The following is a 21480-nucleotide window of genomic DNA, read 5'->3' as shown; positions in this document are numbered from 1 at the left end:
TCGTTGGCCATCCAAGAAGGGGTGTGGGTGTTTGCGGGGGGGGGGGGTTTCCCCGAGCCCGGTCTCTGGGAGTGTTTTGATGCCTAACCACACCCTTCCTCTTTCGGTACTGTAGAAAAAATATATATTTTAGATATGAGAAAAAAAAATGCACACAAGGCAAGCTGCCATAATAAGCAGCGAGAGGAAAACAGAGTGTTTTTACAAGGGTTTAGTTTTCATGTGTATCTTTGATGTTGTAACACATCCCAGACCAGGTTTATCGCCTGGCCAAACTAATGACTTGCTGACTGCTGAGTCCTGGTGTGAGAATGAGACGTCATCGTGTGTGTGTTTGTGTGTGTATGTGCACGTTTGAGCTACTCATAAAGATGCACAGAAACCACTGTGGGGAGCGGGGTAGGCACCGATGACCTGCCCGACATCATTCCAACCTTTATGATTTTCTCTTTCAATTTCTACAGCTGACCACCAAAGCAACTAAAGCAAACCAAGGGAAGACGCCTTGGGGTCTCCATGGCGAACGCGGAGCCCACCGAGCCCTCGCATGCTCTGTTCGACCTCTTTGTCACGGCCGAATCCTGCAGGGATGTGCAGAAGCACTTTTCGGCGCTGTGCGAGCAGCTCCAAGTGGATCCCAAGGACTACAGGGTCTTTTACTCCAAGCTGAAGGAAAGGCTGAACTACTGGAAGGCCAAAGCCCTGTGGGTGAAGATAGATAAGAGGGCGTCACACAAGGTCTACCAGCAGAGGAAGGCCTGTGCCGAAAACAAGGTAACAGGTCAACCGATGACTAAAGCAACAACTTTGGATTTAATTTCTCTATATAGAGACACATCACAGACACACATTTCACTCTGTTTTATATTGATTTGTATACAACGTTTGGCCACCAGTGTTTGCATATCTAGCAGAACAGGTTGTCTTGCAATTGGTGGGTTGCAGGTAAAATCTCAGATGATCTGAAAGTGCGTGCATGTGTGTGGGAAATGCGAGGTGTCCACTCTGACGTGCTTTCATATGGCGCTCACTCTAGGTGCGTTGACACACTTGAAGTGTGAACACCAGACTAAAAGGTTCACACTGTGACTATGAACACAGTACTACAAGTAGTAGCAGTAGGAGTTCTACCGTTAGGAATTATGCTCTCGTTCTTCTTGCTCAGTGTCTGGTGTTGGGGGCCGGACCATGTGGGCTGAGGGCCGCCGTGGAGCTGGCCCTGCTGGGGGCCCAGGTGCTGGTGGTGGAGAAGAGGGCGTCCTTCTCCAGGAACAACGTGTTGCACCTGTGGCCCTACACCATCTACGACCTCCGAGGGCTCGGAGCCAAGAAGCTCTACGGTCGATTCTGCACCGGGACCCTGGACCACATCAGTGAGGAAACACTGGGAATAACTGGGAGCGTGTGTGTGTGTGTGTGTGTGTGTGTGTGTGTGTGTGTGTGTTGGAACGCTGTATTTGATTGACAGCTGGCTCATCTCGTTCAGCATGCTCTCTGTTATGGCACTGTCACATGGTGGGGTGACATGGGACCATGTGACCATGACACGTTACCAGGTGATCGTCAATGATTCGGCACATTTGAGATGATGACTCAAATGTGGTCTACCACAAAGGAGCAACTAGATTACGCGTCACTATGAGCTGGGAGTCACTTGTGTGCATAGACCTGTTGTCAAATATTTAGTTACTTGAGACTTTTGAAACTAGCCAGGAGCTACGACGTTTTTCACATACAATACCAGTCGTGATATATTATCAATATTGTTGTTAATACTATAATCGTATTGAATAGAATAATATAATAACCATTATATCATCATTTAGAATAATATGATAACCATTATATTATTCCTATGATAATATGTATCATAATAATGTATATGATAAAAGTTATTCAAATTATAATAATAATCATCATCATAATCTATATGATCATATATATTTATGGTTATAATAATTATAATGTTAATCATAATAATGTGATCCACATCCCGTGTCTCTGTGCAGGTATTCGCCAGCTGCAGCTCATCCTGCTGAAGGTGGCTTTGGTCCTGGGGGTGGAGGTGTTGACTGCGGTGGAGTTCCAGGGTTTGGAGGAGCCCTCCGGGGACAAAGGTGCCACAATCTTACCTGTTAGCCTCCTTACATGAGACTGGCTTATTGTTGCTATCGAGAAACCGTTGAGGTGTAAATCAGTAACGTCATTCTGCCGCCATGTAGCATATTCAATTCAATTAAATTTCAATTCAATTCAATTGTATTTGTATAGCCCTTAATCAGCATTACAGTCTCAAAGGGCTTAACAGGCTAAGAATTTATGACATATGCTTATGGAGTGATGCTCATGATACTTCTTCCCTTGGAAACTAGCAGGTGACCCTCATACAAACATAGCCATCTAGACATGTTAGAAAAATTCAGGATTTGACCTGAAAAAAGATTCAGAAACATGAAAGACTGCTGCATTTAAACCATAAATACACAAAGTGTTTGTTTTATAGAAACTATGATATCAACTGTGTTTTAACTGTTTTTTTTCTTCTATTTAAATGGCTTTGTCATGTCAGGTTGGACGGCCAAACTGCATCCTAAACCCCATCCTACGCTGGCCTTTGAATTTGATGTCTTTATTTCTGCTGGAGGGGGGAGCTTTCTCCCTGATGGTATTTGAGACACACACACACAGACACAGACACACACACACACACACACACACACACACACACACACACACACACAGACACACACACACACACACACACACACACACACACAGACACACACACACACACACACACACACACACACACCCACACACACACACAGTAAGGAACATTGATTACATATTCCACTTGGGATTAACATATTGCACTTAAAACATGCATTACACCGACATATAGGACGCTTCTGGGATCCTTTTCAGAGCTGTGCGGGGCATACGTTAAATCACTTCCATAACGGTCTCTCTGCAGGCTTCAAGCACAAGGAGCTCAGGGGGAAGCTGGCCATCGGCATCACAGCCAACTTCACCAACAGACACACTGCGGCTGAGGCCCAGGTGGCAGAGATCAGTGGAGTGGCCCGCATCTACAACCAGAAGTTCTTCCATGATCTGCTCACTCAAACAGGTGACTGGCCTTAGTGTGTGTGTGTCTGTGTGTATATTCCAGTATTCTATGGTATAACAATATACTCTGCTCAACAAAATCTGAGCAGAACTGACACAATCAACCCCCAACCAGTAAAAAAATATATTTTATTGTATTGTAAACAATACAAATGTGAGTGCCGTGAGGTAAGATAATGTCCCCTGGCGTTTTTAAGTGAACGCCAGCCATGGTTTGACGTCATGACGGTTATGGGTGATTTGCGCCCCCTGTGGGCAAAGTGGGGTCTAGCGCTTGGCTGATCACATAATGAAATTGACCCTGTGATGTCATTTGTTGAGCTATGTACACCAAACTTGGCAAACTTTTCAAGGGGAATGTCAGCTATGTAAAGTTTCAAGGCAGTGGAGCCTTAACCCTAAGGCTTGAGCTTAAAATGTATTCACTGTGGCACTTGGCCGACTTCTTAAGGGGGGTGTCTATGTGCCTACATCGTTTCAAGGCCCTGGGTAATTCTCAATCTGATTGGTGATTGATTGAATATTGCATTGTAGTCAATTATAATTGATTTGTAAATTATGAATAACTCCTAATCAGACACATCCTTAGAGCATGTGTACCATATCCAGTGTCATTTTGACAGTTGGTTATTCAGACAATGTTTGACGTGTTACCAAAATGTTCACCGCAGCAAAGAAAATCAAACAGTAAAAAATGTTCTGCATGTCAAATAAGTTTGACATGCGGAACAGTTGTGAAAGCACAGTTTCACAAGTGCTTGCCATCGGGGGCGTCAGAACCCATGAGGCCGTGAAGCCAATGGCCACCCCACTTTTCGTGGAAAAAAAATAAATAATAATTACATTGGTAGCTTCCACTGCAATTATTTTTTTTGCCTGTATTGATGAAATATTTCGTTTCTTAGTAATGTTTTGGCCTAATATTGTTACTTGCCTGCTGGAGGTGGTATAGTGGGGGTAGTATTGGTGAAACAAGTGACAGAGTGGGTGATTGATTATTATTGCTGAATATTACCCTCATTTGTGAGCGAGTGCACTATAGGGAACGGAAGACGAGTGGACGGGAAGGCTGTTTGTGACTGGAAAATGTTGTTTTATCAGAAAATAGTTCGGCCACAGACTAGCAGAAACCTTCGGAGCACATACAAAAGATGAACAAAAAATTTAATAGTAAATTTTAACACTAGTTAAATCACACGTAGAAAAGGGTAAACTTTCCGAACTGATAAGAGCTGGTGTGGGTGAGCTGTCATCATGCATTAACAAAAAATGAGCATCTGGCTATAGCCCAGCCTTCTAAGAAAATGTCCTTAGTTTTGTAGGCTACAAAACGTTAAATTATTTGGGTAAAGCTAAAGTGAGGGAGGCTGGGTCCTTTGTGCTACATTCATTTCACCATGTAGCCTAACTGCTCCGCAGGACGTAGCCTTAAATAGGCTACCAACTCGTTAAGTTCATTGCGCCAGGTTGAGATGGGAGATGTTGGTTTAATGCATGTTACACCCAAAACACAGCTATGACTGACAATTGATTGTAAAGCATTATTTCTTATGGCAAAATGAATTCCATCTAGGTCAGACTAGCTGGCGGCAGGCATGTCGCATTGCAATTTGGGGATGAATAGGACTACAGGTAATTCAATTAAAAAATGTGTTGGAGACTCCGACCCACCGCAGCTTCAGCTGTCAGCTCAGATAGGAGATTTCAAAACGTATAAAGTGCATATAGTCTACCCTTTATCCTACGTTACACAGCAGGTTTTTTTTATCCGATAAAAACTAGTCAGAACTAAACAGAACTTAGTAGTATCAGTTTCAAGTTTGCATGCCTTTATTTCCTTGATGTCTATCACCTATTATCCTTTTGCTTTTATTTATGAGAAGCACATACAGTATTGCCACTGTATGGAAGGCAACACTTGCCCTTATCTAGATCTGGTTTACCAGTACACAACGTTTAAAACTGAGCAAAGTCATGCCAAAAGACGTTACAACCTCAATCAATAGTAAAGTATGTGATATGATGGTTGATTCTTTTATATTGAGTAAAACGTTCATGTTCCGCCATGTTCATGCGCGTCACTAATAAACCATACGTCACCAACTGGGCAACTCTGTTACCAAAATTTGGCCCGAGTTGCCGAACGGAAGTAGAATCGTAACAGCGTCAAGAAGTGTCGTTCACGCGAACTTTCCGACGTCGCGAAAAGGTTTTCCCCATATTTTCCAGCGATGTGAACGCACCACTAATGCAAGAGGGGTTTCCCCGATGATTAGTAGGCTAGTCAAAACCTCTGGAATCATTCATTGGTCAAAACATTCTCACAGCTGGAACCACCACGGCACTTACGTCAGGGAATTCCCTCTCGTCATCAAAGTATCACACTGATCATCTCAGACCGTCAGACCCAAAATCTTACCTCCTGCATGATTGTCACTGCCCCTCGTCCTCACCATCTTCATCACTTTTCTTTTTTTTACTAAGCAATACTAAGCCTGCAGCTTTAGCTAGTCTAAATACTTGCATATATAATACAACTCATAATGTTTTCTTTGCATGCATGTTCATCAGTAATGGGTCGGTCGCGAACGATTCGGTCAGAAAGAACGAATCCCGAAGGTGAATGACGAGAACTGATTCCTAAAACACGGGAACTGATTCTTTTTTTTTTTACATGTAACAAAAATATGGTCACGTAAATAAAACATACAAACAAACAGAGTTTCGTCTCCCCGTGACCTTATATTGTTTGAGTCTAAAACGTTCTCTACGATTCAGCCAATGAGAGTACTACAGCAGGCAGCAATTGCGTTGCCAAACGATCGCGGTAGGCTTCAATATCATGCAAGCACTTTATGTTTTCTTTTTATTTTGTTCTTCATCACAATTGCATGCTTCAATAAAGTATTATTTTTATGCCCACAGGTGCACATGTAGGCTATTAATTAGACCTGGGAAACAGACTGATTGATCATAGGCTGATGAGGTGTTACGCACTGTTCGACACATGCACGCGCAGTTGGCCCCCCACCACTGAAATCATTTCGCCGCCAGTGCTTGCCATCAGGCGGAGGGGCACGGTTTAACTTCTCACTTCATGGGTGAAGTGGTACTAGACGTTATTGGAGACCTGCTTACCGGGAATATTTACATTCTCGACAAATTTGAAAACTCCTGAGCGATTGAGAGCAGAGCTGCAGGCGTCACCAACGAAAAACAATAATAATACGGAATCCCTAGAACTACAATAGGTTCCACAGTTTCCCTGTAAGCAGTTAAAAGCTAATAATGCCTAATAAAGCTTTACCAGAATATTGGTTTGGTTTTTTTTATCCTATCCTATAATCAGATTCCTGCTTCCTGCTTAATGTATTTTTGCTTGTATCTGTATATACTTAATTTGTGTTAAAGCTAATCAAGATGAAACGTTTATTTTCCTTTCTCTCCTCCCTGTCTCCTCTCCCACTGCCTCTCTCCAAAGGTATTGATTTAGAAAACATTGTTTACTATAAGGACGACACCCACTATTTTGTGATGACTGCCAAGAAGAAGAGTCTGTTGAAGAAGGGCGTCATTAAGCAGGTAACACACACGTACAAAACCAATAAAACGAACACAATGAACAAACTAAAATTAACCTGATTGATGAGAGATCCAAGCCATTACTACTAACTCTGGGCTCCTATACGACCTCTCTCTCTACTCTCTAGCCTCCAGCTTGGAGCTGATTAACTGATGCTCTTAATGATATATTTAATGTATATCATTATATAGAATTCTTATTTTTATATATAATATATATACATAGATGCATGTTACAATGAGTATTAGGGGGGCATCCTACACGTAAGCTGCAGACCACAGGCAGCGAACGAAGTAACTTTTGGTTGTAAAACACGCAAACCCTTAAACTTTATTCACCCCTAGTTTTCTAAATGCTATCCTGCCAGGGGCCCCTTGACTCTTTCCGGCTTTCTTCCCTGGCCAAAGAAAGGTTTTACAGGTTCTTGTCAATCAAGTCATCATCCCTCGCCCCCCCTATCCCCACACTCTTTTGTTCACCAGTCAATCCTCAAACTGAACAAGGCACTTAATCCCAGATCAAATGCACGCTGATGGGCCTTAAAAGTTTATCACATTTTATTTTTGGGTCGTGTCTTGATGTCCTGTTTTTGATGTCCTGTCTTGTCTGTGATGTTTGTAAATGGTGCTGCTGGGATGCAGGTCGAATTTGAGAAGTGCTATCGTATCATATGGTACCGTATCGCCCTCCCCCCAGGACTACAGCGAAGCCGAGCAGCTGCTGGCCCGGGAGAACGTGGACCATGACGCCCTGTGGCGCTACGCCTATGAGGCGGCCAACTTCTCCACCAACCGCCAGCTGCCCGACCTGGAGTTCGCCACCAACCACGCGGGGCGGCCCGACGTGGCCATGTTCGACTTCACCTGCATGCACCGCGCCGAGCACGCCTCGCTGGTGCGGGAGCGCCGCGGCAAGAAGCTGCTAATAGGCCTGGTCGGGGACAGCCTGGTGGAGGTGGGTCCGTCCGTTCACCTGCTACATCACACACGCCCCACCCCGGTTCAATGTACAGCGTGCGGTTACTTCTGCCAGACATGTGTTCCAAAGCAAAGAACTATAGGCAGAATGTTTGGCATACATTCTAATGGTCTCTTTGTGTTTTGGTTGTGCAGCCCTTCTGGCCCCTGGGAACAGGTATTGCCCGGGGTTTCTTTGCTGCCTTTGACACAGCGTGGATGGTGAGAAGCTGGGGCCTGGGAATCCCCTCCCTTAAAGTGCTGGCTGAGCGGTAGGAGACAGCACTTGAGTCAGCGCTCTCTCTCTTCCCATCTGGGATTAATAAAGCAATTCAATCCATTTGAACCTGGAATCCAAAAATAAACAATTTCGGATCCTAAACATTTCTAAAATGATTAAAGGTACAACATGTAAGATTAGTAGTTTACATAATCAAAAATGACCTACTTTATCATGAATGTTCAGAATGTGTAAATGTGTAGACACTTTAGACGTTATTTGAAAGACGTTGGTCTACGTATCGCAGACCATTTCATTTGATTATCCAGCTCTATCTTATCATATCTCTTCCCCCTTTATGGTTTACTCCCACTCACGACACACACTGACCCACATTGTCCCACACAGAGAGAGGGTCTACCAGCTCCTGTCCCAAACCGACCCGGAGAACACCAACAAGAACTACACGTCCTACAGCATCGACCCCACCACGCGGTACCGGCACGTCAACCTGTCTGCCATACAGGTGCACCAGGTCAGACTGCCCCCCCCCCCCCCCCCCCCCCCCCGAACAGAGTGTGAACAGATTTGTGTTTATTGAAGTGACACAAATTGCTGTGTGGTTACAATTCCACTACAAATGTAGTGACAAAGGTTTGTCACAATGCATTGATCAAAGCTCCGTCTTTACTTCTGAGGAGGTTCACCCGTCCACCGTTTCGATGCGTGTCTGTTATTTTTTAGGTACAGCACCTGTACCACGTCAACGACATCCCTCCGAGCAAGGAGAACATAGGCGCTCACCTACGAAAAGGTTGTTGTTTGTTTTATTTATTTCCCTTGTTGTTGTCAAAAGTGGGCGTGTCCATCTAGACTTGTGCTGGATAGATGAGCAACGTTTGCTACAGTCCACTGAGTAGGTTGGTGGACTGATCTATCCAGCATACATCTAGGTGGACACGCCCACTTGTGATGTCAGAAGAGGTAGAGTTTCAAAACGGCTTGTAACGGCTAATCACACTCACAACTGGTGGTATAATATGGGACCTTTAAGATTTATCCACCTCGTGTAAACGTCCTCCCTGTCCTGATCCCAGATTCGGCGGGTGGTGTGGAGGATCTGTTGAGGTGGTGTCAGAAGAACACGGCGGGCTATGCCGGAGTAGAAGTGAAGGACTTCACCCAGTCATGGACCTCCGGCATAGCCCTGTGTGCCCTGATCCACCGCTTCAGACCCAAGCTCATGTGAGTCCAGTTAGCTCGAAGCTCTTAGGATAATCTCCTTGTAAAAACAACACAGCTACTGTAAGAACCTTTAGATGGACTGTTTTAAAGGGATGAGACCCTGTGCATTTATCTGTTTATCTGGTTCCTCATTTGTTAGTTTGTTTATTTTGAGATAACCCACAGCTGGAACCCTGGATATAAATGGGGAGATAAGGAATTAATTAATAATTTTTAAAATTGTAATTAATAATTGTCATTTGGTTCTTCCGTTGTGATCCTCGTCTGGTCTCAGTGACATGTCGTCTCTGAATGAGTCCAATGCGGTTCACAACAACCAACTGGCCATGGATCTTCTGGAGCGGGAGCTGAGCATCTCCCCGGTGATGGCCGCCAGTGACATGGCCAGCAGTGGCCTGATAGACAAGCTGTCCATGGTGCTGTACCTCACCCAGTTCCACGACGGCCTCACAAGGAACAAAAAAGGTATGCCTTCAGAAATGGATCTCTGGCCCTCCTAACAAGATCTCAGCCGCGATAACAATTTAAAAAGAATTCAAATGATAGCATTCTTATTCTTTTAATAAGAAAATGTTTTAAAACAATATTAAATGATCATTTGCGTACCCCATATTATTGATAATGATTGTTCGACATTTTGTATAGTTTTTTTTCAGTTTAAACTGCCATATTGCTGTCTAAATTCTATATAATTGTTTGTTTGTCTTTATTGATGGGTGCTTTATATAACCCTATTAAATCTTGCATTAGTAATTAATCTCAAGTACACAACATTATCAAACATTTCTTAAAGGGTCAGGCCCTGTTCTCCTGCGACTCTCAGCACGTTTGGTGATGAGAAGTATTTCAATTTCGCACCGTCACTTTAAGAGCAAGTTACCCATAATTTACTGGGGTTTTTGAGTGGCTCTGTCTCTGGCTCAGAGCCAGTTTCTAAAGGGTTGCACTGCTCCCGTGCACTAACAAACTGCAGCGGCAGAACAAGGCTGCTCTGGGATCAGGGAGGGACTACCGCGTCTCTCAACGGGAGCTAATAGTATTCCTGCCTTTGAAGGAGGATCTTATTGCCGGCGCTGCGTTGATTTATTCAGGTGGTATTCTGATGAGTCCCTTTGGGTGTGTGTACATGTGTTTGTGTAATAAGGTGGGTAGGGGTCCTTACAAAAGTGGAGGGCCAGTATTGCGAGCCCACTGTGTAAGCTGTAGTGGGTGGGACATGTCGGCTCTCGTCAGTGATGCTGTGCAGTCGCACACGCTCACAGATGTGCAGCAGGGAGCTGTCTCCTGCAACCTGAGCTGAGGGGAGAGGGCTGGGGAGCAGCTCTGTGTGAGGGAGGTGGGGGGGGGGGGGGGGGGGTGGGGGGGTGGGGGGGGGGGGGGGGGGGGGATGTGTGTGTGTGTGCAGGCTCTATATTGGTCCTGACTGGTTCATCTGAATCAGGCTGCCGTAGTAACATTAAGGGTAAGTATGGGTGGTGATTGGTGTCAATGATTTCTAATTCTTGCTTGCCAGAGAGATGCAGGTTGATGAAACGGAGAAGGTTTATGAGAAGATAGAGACTTTATTGTCATTGCACATGTCAGAAGTACACGAAATTACAAGTTACATCCCGTCCAAGAAACATTAAAAGAAAGTGTGGTTAGACAGGACAGAGAGACTGTCGGGATTCTGCTACTTATTTTGCAGATAGTAGACTGATTGATTTTGTGTGCATCACCGCAGGGAGACTGACGTAGCAGCGTGCGGAGTGTGAGTAGGGCTCATGTCTGTGCATACGCATGTGTTTATTGTGTTTGTGTGTGTGAATCCCTCTCCTTTTGCGGACCACCAGAGCCTGCAGACGTCCTGGGCCTACCCAAGCCCCTGACTCTGTCGCAAGCGCAGTCTGCCATCTACTTCCTGAGCAAGCTGAAGCACAACTTGCTGCAGAGACGCAAGGTGAGCCCACTGTTTACACAGCACACGGTATCACCCCTCTATCAAGGGTTCTTGTCAATATGCCAACCAGAGGTAGGATTAAGGTCTCGCTCCTGGTGTTTGTATCAAGACCCTTGTGTGTGGTGAGGATGGCTTATCCTCTTAATGTAGAAGAGACAGGAGAAGGCCAACATGGGCGATGAGACCTGTATAAATCTGCAGAAGGTTGGCATGGCAAACGTATCAAGCGAGAGCGGTGCTTCTCTGTTCCGGTCTTAAAGACCTGAAATGGCCATGATCTTACTTTCACAGTGTGACATAAAGTAGCAGTAATCTTATTCAGGGTATGATTGTACGGTGGGACAAAGTGACACAGCGTGCTGGCCAATTGCTCACAGGCTTTGTAAGAGAGGAGGCGGAAACATAAGAACTGTTTATAATATAAGCTGAAATAATAGAACACAATATCATTTTCGCTGAATAATATGAATCCATAATATGAGCCAAATCATATGAACACCCTAACCCTACCTAATATTAGCGGAAACGTTTTAAGTCATTATAATATTAGCTGTGTGGTCACCACCAAATTGTATGTAGATTTGGATCTCACCAAACTCTCAAACAGTTCAACAATTCAAAAAAGATAATTATGCTCAGATTCAGACGTTATCATCATCCATCAGTATTGACAGAGAATCATCTTTTACGTTAGATAATTTTGTTAATAGCCATTTTTACTAATTCTGTCACATTGACATTTTCATGTTTATTAAAGGGATACTTCAACGATTCAGAACCGGCGTTCTATCATTATAAAATCGCTATTGTAATATAAAAAAAAGTTTTTTTCCCCTCAGTCTAACCCAGTCTTCCCTTGGCCCAGCTTTGCTGATCTAATTTTCTCCTGAGATGATATCAAATGACGCATTTGACATCATCTCAGTAAAACTTTGCTTGCCTGCTAGAAGGGCCGAGGACTACAAACCACTGGTTCCGCAAATTTGCGAGCCCAGCAATAAGGAATGAGGCGGGGCGGGAGCTCGCGTACGAGATGTAAACACAATGTCCGCCATGTTTCTTCACCGCTTAGCTAGAAAACAAATTTGCAATGTTAAACAGCGGAAGTGGATTTTGAAAATCTATGGTTGGATTCGGGCATTCAGGGCTATTTGTACGAGCCAGAATACAGCCAGGAAGAATTGACGCAAATAGAGGTGGAGGCTGCCGCGGCAGCAGCTGAACAAGCCTTGCCTGTTGCCCAGGACGAGGAGCTGGAGCGCGCCGGTTTGCTCTGTTCGCCTATAGACACTGACACAGAGTCCCTGTGCTGCAGCGAATTTCAGCAATGCCAGTTTCTTCTAGAATAATTGGCTGAATCTGGCGAGGCAGGGCCATGTGTGTAACCTCTCACCCAGGCTTTGCGCCTCATCTGAAAAGTTGGGTATTGGATACATATTTCTTAGACAGTATCGCCTGCCTGTGTTGTCCCGGCCAGAGATGGGACAAAGTCACTGTTTGGCAAGTCCCAAGTAAGTCCCAAGTCTTAGCAGTCAAGTCTGAGTCAAGTCCCAAGTCAAGACAGGGAAAGGCAAGTCGAGTCCAAGTCAAAGTCACACCAAAGCCAAGTCGAGTCCAAGTCCCAAACTTTTTCAAGTCTTGAACAAGTCACCATGTATTTTTACTTAATGTCATTATTAGGCTATTGATCATAATTTCAACATATCACTCTAATGTACAGTGATTTCTTATCAATACAGTTAATATGTTCATTGTTTCTGTCTATACCAATAGGGTGGGAAAACCACCCAATCTGGCAACACTGCCTGAACGTCCTCAAAATGTAGCCCAATAGAGCGGTAAAAAACGCCCAATCTGGCAACACTGCTGAACGTCCTCACCTCCAACGTCAACGTATATCAATGAGACCAACTGAAACGAAGCCGCTATAGAACTTAAACTGTGATTCTGAAGAAAGCATAAATGGTATCGAAATTCCTTTTATATATTATTGAAGATACAAGTGTGTAAATTTGTTACATTTTTTGAACGAAGGTAAAGGGTTGAACAATGATTTAGTTACGATGTCTTAAGTGTTACGCCTTGTTCACACTACATGCGTCCGTTGGCGGATGGCCGAGGGCGTGTCTGAGGTATAGCGGACTAGTCTTTGTAGACGCATCCCTCTACAAAGCAGATGTGTGGATATTAATACAAAAGAGGACACAAACAACAGGTGACTAAAAACAATCCTATTATTCCACATTTCTTTAAGAATATATAACGGCCGGATTTTTCCTGCTTGTTATTGCAAAATGGATCCAGGAAACGCGTGGAGTGTATTTGCATAACCGCGATCTGATTGGCCGACGGATCCGACGCTGCCTGAAAAGTTGAACATTTCTCAACTTTTTGACGCAGGCCACGGAGCCAAATGGACGGACGGACCCACAATGCATTTCGCGAACGCCCCACGCAAAGTCAATGAGATCCGTCAACGGACGGAGGTAGTGTGGACGAGCCCTTAGACCTTGTTCACACTACTTCCGTCCGTCTTCAAAAAGTTGAGAAATGTTTAACTTTTCAGGCACCGCCGGATCCGTTGGCCAATCAGATCACGGTTATGCAAATACACTCCATGCGTCTACTGGATCCATTTTGCAACAAGCAGGAAGAAGGAAAAATAACATTTCTTTAAACATTTTCTAAAGAAATGGAATGATGATTGTTTTTAGTCACCTGTTGTTTGTGACATCTTTTGTATTTATATCCACACATCGGCTTTGTAGCGGGAAGCAATTTGATTGGCTGCAGTATGGGTCTACAAAGACTAATACGTCAGACACGCCCTCGTCATCCGTCGACAGACGCATGTAGTGTGACCAAGGCGTCAGAGGCTGGCCAGACGGCTTCAATGGGACCAACTCAAAACGCAGCCGATATAAAACTAAAACTGTTATTCTGAATAAAGTATAAACGATATCGAAATGTCGTTTTGATATTATTGAAGTGCAGATTCGTCTACGCTGGCTGTTTTTTTTTTAATCTTTATGGAAGTGAATGTGTCTTGGGTGTCTAGCCCTCTAGGCGGGAAATAGGTTAGATATCTAAAACAATAAATGTTTTTGACTCAAGACATGTCGAGTCATTACAAGTCAAAGAGGCAAAGTCCGAGTCAAGTCTCAAGTCAATAGCAGTGAAGTCTAAGTCGAGTCGCAAGTCATGCGTTATTTTGTCAAGTCGAGTCTGAAGTCATCAAAATCATGACTCGAGTCCAAGTTATGTGACTCGAGTTCACATCTCTGGTCCAGGCCATCAGAGCTAATTGCCCAGCACAAGATGGGCAGTACCGTGGCTACCAGGAGAGAGTAGATGCTCAAGATGAGCTGTGACTATTTTGACTCTAGCAAACGCACTCTACACGTTTTATTTTTGTAAATAGACATACATACCAACATATTTTTTCATGAATAAAACTTCAAATTCATGTTGGTTGTTGTGATTTGTTTACTAACCCAAGTGCTGTTATGCTAAAGTAGGCCTACTGTATAAGATAAACACTTATTTCAACATGGGAGAAAAGGTTGAGTAGAAATACTTGATATGCTGAGCTACTGTAATTAGCAAATGTTTTTATGCTGTACAGTAATATACAAGTGATGCGTTTGAAAAAACGCTACCACCCGCGCTAGGACCATGGGTCCTTCCCCCTCCAAACGGAAACAGACGGGCGGTGCAGCGAGCGCAATGCATTGTGGTAGTTGGAGGATTTCTTACTTTTGAGCCAGAGAGACACTTTAGGCCTTTTCTCAGGCTAGGATGAACCGATTTCAATTTTCTTTGCACATTTATAATACATAGAATTACTTACTTCACATAACCTTCATATCTCCACCGGTGAAGTATCCTTTAATGTGCAGTGTCCATGTCTAAATAAACTTTAAATAAATAAAATAAATAGATGAAAAACGCATATGACTAAACTGGAGAAAAGAAAATTAAGCGTTTTTCTCTGACTTCCAACTTCTTTTGCCTCCCTCAGCCTGCAGCACCCCCTGTTGCCCCGGAGGGGAACCAGGGCTCCGGTGTGAAGGGGGTCCCCGATCCGGACGCGGCCCCGGCACTGGGCAGCAGCAGCGAGGACTGCTACAGCTGTGGCCAGCGGCTGTACCTCCTGGCCCGCGTCAACGCCATGGGGAAGTTCTTCCACCGCGACTGCTTCACCTGCCACAAGTGTGGACACCCGCTGAGGCTGGGCGGCTACACCTTCCACCAGACCACAGGTGGGTGGGCCACCATTTGCTCCATCACACATCGCGGGGTTCAGGGTGTTTGTATTTGTGCTCGACACGCACAGATTGGGAAGGTGTGTTGTGATCATTTCAAGCATTTCATTGTAAGTGGTGAAAAGGATTGCCTGCCCACTCGAGGGATTGCTTCTGGGATTCGTTGGTCATGTTCGTCTTTCAATAGTTTTACATTTACCTAAAATAACACAGAATTGTTCCTCATGCATAAGCCCAAAAAAGAGGAACATTAACAGCTGTACCACCTGTTGTATTAAAGTGCTCAGTGGAAGACTATTCCTGGTATAATTACACACCACCGTGTCATTTATGTATCCGCATGAATTATTTGGGACATCGTTTGGATGAATAATGAAGTAATATCCGTTGAAAAGGGCTGCGTTCCTCGTGTCACCTCACTCCACTCCTCTCCCGTCTGGCTCACACAGGGACCTTCTACTGCGAGCTGCACTCCGTACACCTGGGCCCCGAGAACGGATCCGAGGGCTCCTCTGATGAGGTGGGTCCCCCCAGGGAAAGTATTACCGCCGCCTCTCCAGACTAACATGACTTAACGTCGGCCGACAGTCGGAATTAAACGCGCCAATAAGTACGAGCGCGCCCTGCCGCGGGATATGATGATGCTCATCAGCTGCTGCAGCCCTGTGGAGTCAGCGCTGGAAAGCTCAAATAAATATGAGGAAAGCGAGTGAGCGGATGCAATTCATTCACAGAGAGCAATTTTGTACCGGTGGGGGAATTATGGGCTCAAATGCCTTCCTAACGGCGCATGGACGAGAAACGAACACAGCACAGTTATTGTATTTTCCTCATTACCCTCTGTTGTTGTTTTTTCCTTGTCGTTTTGGATTGGTCCAGGTGTGTGCAGGAGGAGACGGTGCAACAGATGAAGAGAACAGCACTTCTAGCGATGAAGACGTTCCCTCCCCCTCAGACGAGGGTCACGAAGACTCGCTAGACTCTGGACCCAAACGGCCACATCCAGTTCAGGAAGATCAACACCAGACCATCCCTGGACCTATAGGAAACCCCCAGTCCCCTGCAGAGCCCCCCCGGGACCCTCAAGCTAACGGGATGGTAGCACCTTTTGAAGAGGAAGAGGAAGAGGAGGAGGAGGAGAAGACCACCATGCCCACCATGTCCCCTCCGACCCCAAAGCCCCGCGACTCCAAGCAGGACCACCCCAGCCCGCAGCCCCCGCCTCCGGTCCCCAAGCCGCGAACCCTCCACCTGGTCACCCCCCTAGCCGACAACGAAGACCCCGGTGGGTCCCCTGAGCACCAGGACCGGGGGTCCCCCTGCCAGAAGGAGTCCCGGCCCATTACGCAGTCGCTGCGAAAGCTGCAGCTGTCGGAGGAGGAGAAGTGCCAACTGGTGAACCTCCAGAGCTTCAGCGCCGACTCGGACTCTTCCAGCTGCTCCTCCTCGTCTGCGGCAACGGCGGGGTGCCCGAGCCCCCCCAAGCCGGCGGGGCAGGGACAGGGCCAGGGCCAGGGCCAGGACCCGGGGCAGGAGGAGGAGGGCTACTGGAGCGGCAGCACGTTGCAGCGCAGGAAGGGGTACCGCCGCTGCATCCACAGGAACGAGGAGCCGGGCTCCTTTTGGAACCTCTCATCGCCCCGGCTCAGCAGAGACCCCCGGCTCGGCGTCCTCACCCCCCACCCGGGCAGAGTGGGTGAGTAACGCCAGCCCACCCCCCCCCCCAACCCCCTTCTAAACCAGCTCCTTTATCTGTTAAAGTAGGCAACGTTTTTTGGGGCTTAGCATAAGCGGTTAACAAGAGCTAACTGTCAGTCGGCCAAAGCCTCTCTTGCCTCGCGCTTACATGCACACACTTATATGAACGGAGTATGGATGAGAAAACTGGGAGGAGATGCTGACAAACCCTTGACAAAAGATTGGCGTAAAAGTCACACCGAAACATGTGTCAATGGCACAAAAACACTATTATTTAATTGAAATAGTTGTGCTGTAGAATGGAATGTTGATTGTCATTTATTACTAGACTAACCCAATCTAAGGTTTATCACAACAGGGTAAACTGATGAGATAATGATACGAGATTTGATATATGATATGTTGTATACCATTCGCCTGATATGTCAGTAGGTTTACATTGTGTCCTAGTCGCCTGATAGGTCGGTAGATTTACATTGTGTCCTAGTCGCCTGATAGGTCAGTAGATTTACATTGTGTCCTAGTCGCCTGATAGGTCAATAGATTTACATTGTGTCCTAGTCGCCTGATAGGTCGGTAGATTTACATTGTGTCCTAGTCGCCTGATAGGTCAGTAGATTTACATTGTGTCCTAGTCGCCTGATATGTCAGTAGATTTACATTGTGCCCTAGTCGCCTGATAGGTCAGTAGATTTACATTGTTTCCTAGTCGCCTGATAGGTTAGCTTTGCGTGGTGTTTCAGTCGCCTGATAGGTCAGTCGCTTTACATTGTGTACTAGTCGTCTTGTAGGTCAGTAGCTGTCTAAATACCAGGGCCTTTCTGATTGGCTCAAACCAATAGAGTTCGTAGAATGTGAGTGACATGTTATTTCGGACTATGGAATTCATGCAAATTTACAGTATTAAAATGGACCAAAAAGAATGGACTACACACACACATCAGGTCATCGTTTTCTCATCTTTTCCTGTTCTTGTCCACAGAGACAACTTTCAGACATGGCCACAGCACTTCAGAAGATGGGGCTGATGAAGAGGAGGACGATGATGAAGACGATGACGAAGACATGATGTTTGGGAGAGACGACATCGAATTCCCTGACAAGAAGGTAGGCTAGGATCGGAGCAAACGTGTTCAATTTGGCGCTAACAGTTGCTACTTAAACTGCTATTTCAAACTGGCACGAACACAAACACAAATATACTGCCTTTCCATTTTCCATCCCAGCCCTCTGAACCTGTTGAAGCAGAGAAGTTGGAACTGAGGAGGATGAGGACACTGGAGCGAAGAGCCAAGATGACTGAACTACAGCGCTTCCGTAATGCCCAGGTCAGCAATTATTTAATGCTCATAAGGGGCATTCAGTAGTATTGCTTTTGTAAATAATACCTACATATGCTTTTGCAAATAATACCTACATGTGAATACCATTCCAATAATGGGCTTTACCTTAGCAGGCTTGTACTATAGCTTATGGGGTTGACAACGTAATTGAATAATGCAATAACATAATTCATTGACACAGCTAAAGATTGCAAGATTGTAAACAACCATATTCCAATTGTCTCTTAATATGAATATTATGCTGCAGAAAGTGTTTTACTCTACAAAAGTTTGTGCTATATCTCTTACCCTACCCCAATAACAATACCCATTTACTCCCGTTCCTATGGTTACTCAAGCTTAAAAACATTTTTTTCTCTTACGTATCTATTTTTATGATATTACTCTACAATGCATTTTTTTTACTATGCATTTGTTTTCTTTTACTTAACTTTTATTTATTTTTATTGTATGACCATTTTTCTACGTGAAGCACTTTGAGTCTGCCTCGTGTATGAAAAGTGCTATATAAATAAAGTTGCCTTGCCTTAACGGTTTGACTTTTGACCCTGGGCAGTCCATCCAGAGGAGGCTGGAGGAGATCGAGGTGACCTTCAAAGAGCTGGAGGAAAAAGGCGTGGTGCTGGAAAGAGCTCTGAGAGGGGAGCCAGGTGAGAGAGCAGCCACACAAGCCTTACTCATCTCAACCAAACTCACAGAGTTGTCCTGCGTGTGGAGTCATGATCAGGGAATGAGGACCACTGACATCCTGCTTGTGAGGCAGCTGTTAGTCACACAACAACCTCTCACTTTGTCCCAAACCCTGACAGGAATACATTGTCCCTGTGAGGTTTAGGGTTTCTGTTAATTCATGTATAGACTGGCTAAGTCACACCCACCTCACATCTGGACAAAAACTAAAAAAGATATGGGAAGTAAACGGGGGGGAATAAAAAAGCTTTTGATTACAATCTGAATCTACTTGAAATGATCCTGGAGGAAGGTTTGTCCTCAATCTTCCACATCCAGTGATATCTAATTTGTTAAAAACAAATTTACGGATTTACTGTCTCTTTACGCCAGTTAGCTAATGTTGTCTTGCCTTACAATGTTGTACCCATGACATTTTTCAACAAATTATTGTTGAAAACAATATCTACTATAGATTAGAAAAACTTTGCCTGAATACATTTCATGGAGATTAATACCGAATTAAACATTTTTATGAATTTGAGGACCGAACGTGAGCCACTCTTTTGGTTATTTTTTGTTGTATGCCCATAACAACATCAATGTTGTTGTGTAACAATCTTTGTATCAATAGTGTGACTGTTTCTCTTCTCAATCTAACCGACGCACACCCTGATCTTATACCGTACTTTACCATACTAATTCCCATACACACACGGCTCTATATTTGCTAATGGCTAACACCATCCTCTGAACCTCTCCAAAGGAAGTGCAGGTTCTCCTGAGATGATCGAGCAGTGGATACAGCTGGTCCACGAGAAAAACGCAGTGGATTCTGAGGAGTCCGACCTCATGGTGGCGTAAGTAGAATATCAATGATACAAACAATAATAATGATGATGATGACGACGATGTTAATAGTAAGCTTTATTCATATGATCTTTTTAAGCAGATGTTGTGAAATGGCTAATAAACAGGGTACATAAGATAAATAGATTACATGAAAATATAGATAAAATAATCAAGGACAAACTAGTTTGTAAACTTTTAAAAGGTAAAACACAAAATAAAAAGTAGGCGTGGAAAGAACGAAAGAAAGATAAAATAATAATAAAGTGAAAGCGTTAAATCCAGGCATGAGAAGAGAGATACTATTAAGAAGCATGAACAACATAAATCCAGATGAATAACTGTTCCCCCTCTGGACACACATACAGCAAGTCAACAGTGTGTGACTGTGCAGTCACCCTGTGAGCACAACACTGTCTGTGTTGAGGGTGAAAATAGGCAACAGCATGGTCACTGTTTCCTCTTGGAGGGGATGAATAACACGCACACACACACGCACAAACACACACTGCACCCTGTGAGTCAATGTTGATTGCTGCACAAATGTTTCAAAGGTAGTCAAGTATTGAGCCACCATTTAAAGGTCACCGCCCACAATAAAAGTTAGACCACCTTCCCATCACTTTGAGACGCCTTCAGTAAACACTGCAACATTTGTATCCTGAAAATAGAGATTTAGTTCTGTAGGGCTGGAAAATCACAACAGTGATCAAACTTCTTATCACATTAAAGGAGATCTCAAATAAAAAGCATATGGTTCCTAATATAATCATCCAGCTAGTTTCTCTTGTGTGAATATGAATGCTGATGGTTGAATAAATAAGAGCTAGGCTAACCCTAGCCCCTAACCCTTTAGCTGTAAATAAGCCCTTCTGTTTTGGTGCTTTCTTGCAGGTCTCGACAGCTGGAGCTTGAAGACCAACAGGGCATACTGGAACTGGAGCTCAGGAAGTACAGGGAACTTAGCGGTATGTCATGCTTAATTGGGGTAGATTGGTTCTAAACAGGTCATTCATATTTATATTGTTTATGGGCGACGGCTGTGATGCAGGCATATGAAACTTATGCAATATGGATAAAATCTTTTCAAAGACTGATTAGATTTATTGTGATTGCTGCTGTTCACAAAATAATACATGATTCGGACCACTTGGGCCTGCAATGTTAACATTATTATTAAATTAGAACATTATATGTTCCAATGCAATGTAATTGTACAACAGATAACGTTGATAATAACTGTAATCTTCCTGTCTTAATCGTGTGTGTGTGTGCATGTGCTTGTATGCGTGTGTGATTGTGCGTGTGCATTGGTCTTTTTGTGTGTGCTTGTCGGTGTGTGCGCATGGCGCGCGTGTCTCAGACTCTGAGAAGACGGCGGAGCAGCAGGCGGAGGAGGAGCGCATCCTGCAGCAGAGGATGGAGGTGGTGCACATGAGGGACTCCCTGGTGGCCTTCCTGGACGAGAAGCGTCTGAAGGAGATGAGCGAGGAGCAGGAGGCCTTCACCCTCAGGGAGGCCAAGAGACACTCCAAGGCGGGGGCTCAGGTGCACCGGGAGTCAGTGGCGGCTGGTGGTTTCTAA

At 44.7% G+C, this 21480-nt stretch overlaps 1 protein-coding gene across 1 annotated transcript; it reads left to right on the top strand.

The window, feature by feature from the left end:
• Positions 1 to 516: 516 nt before the first annotated feature.
• On the top strand, positions 517 to 21480 carry LOC307079839 (F-actin-monooxygenase mical1-like; the record flags this gene model as incomplete). The annotated part of the gene is made up of 23 exons (XM_079742347.1): positions 517 to 774; positions 1166 to 1373; positions 2010 to 2117; positions 2570 to 2665; positions 2975 to 3130; positions 6611 to 6711; positions 7409 to 7666; positions 7825 to 7940; positions 8297 to 8423; positions 8633 to 8702; positions 8986 to 9133; positions 9408 to 9598; positions 10966 to 11072; positions 11223 to 11261; positions 15094 to 15334; positions 15787 to 15857; positions 16217 to 17033; positions 18018 to 18142; positions 18262 to 18363; positions 18935 to 19028; positions 19814 to 19907; positions 20791 to 20864; positions 21260 to 21480. The coding sequence occupies 23 exons, from the start codon at positions 517 to 519 to the stop codon at positions 21478 to 21480; spliced, it is 3822 nt and encodes a 1273-aa protein (XP_079598473.1).

Source organism: Pollachius pollachius, assembly GCF_949987615.1.
Source record: "Pollachius pollachius genome assembly, chromosome: 8".
Classification (NCBI taxonomy): Eukaryota; Metazoa; Chordata; class Actinopteri; order Gadiformes; family Gadidae; genus Pollachius; species Pollachius pollachius.
This window is presented reverse-complemented; position numbering and strand designations above follow the sequence as displayed.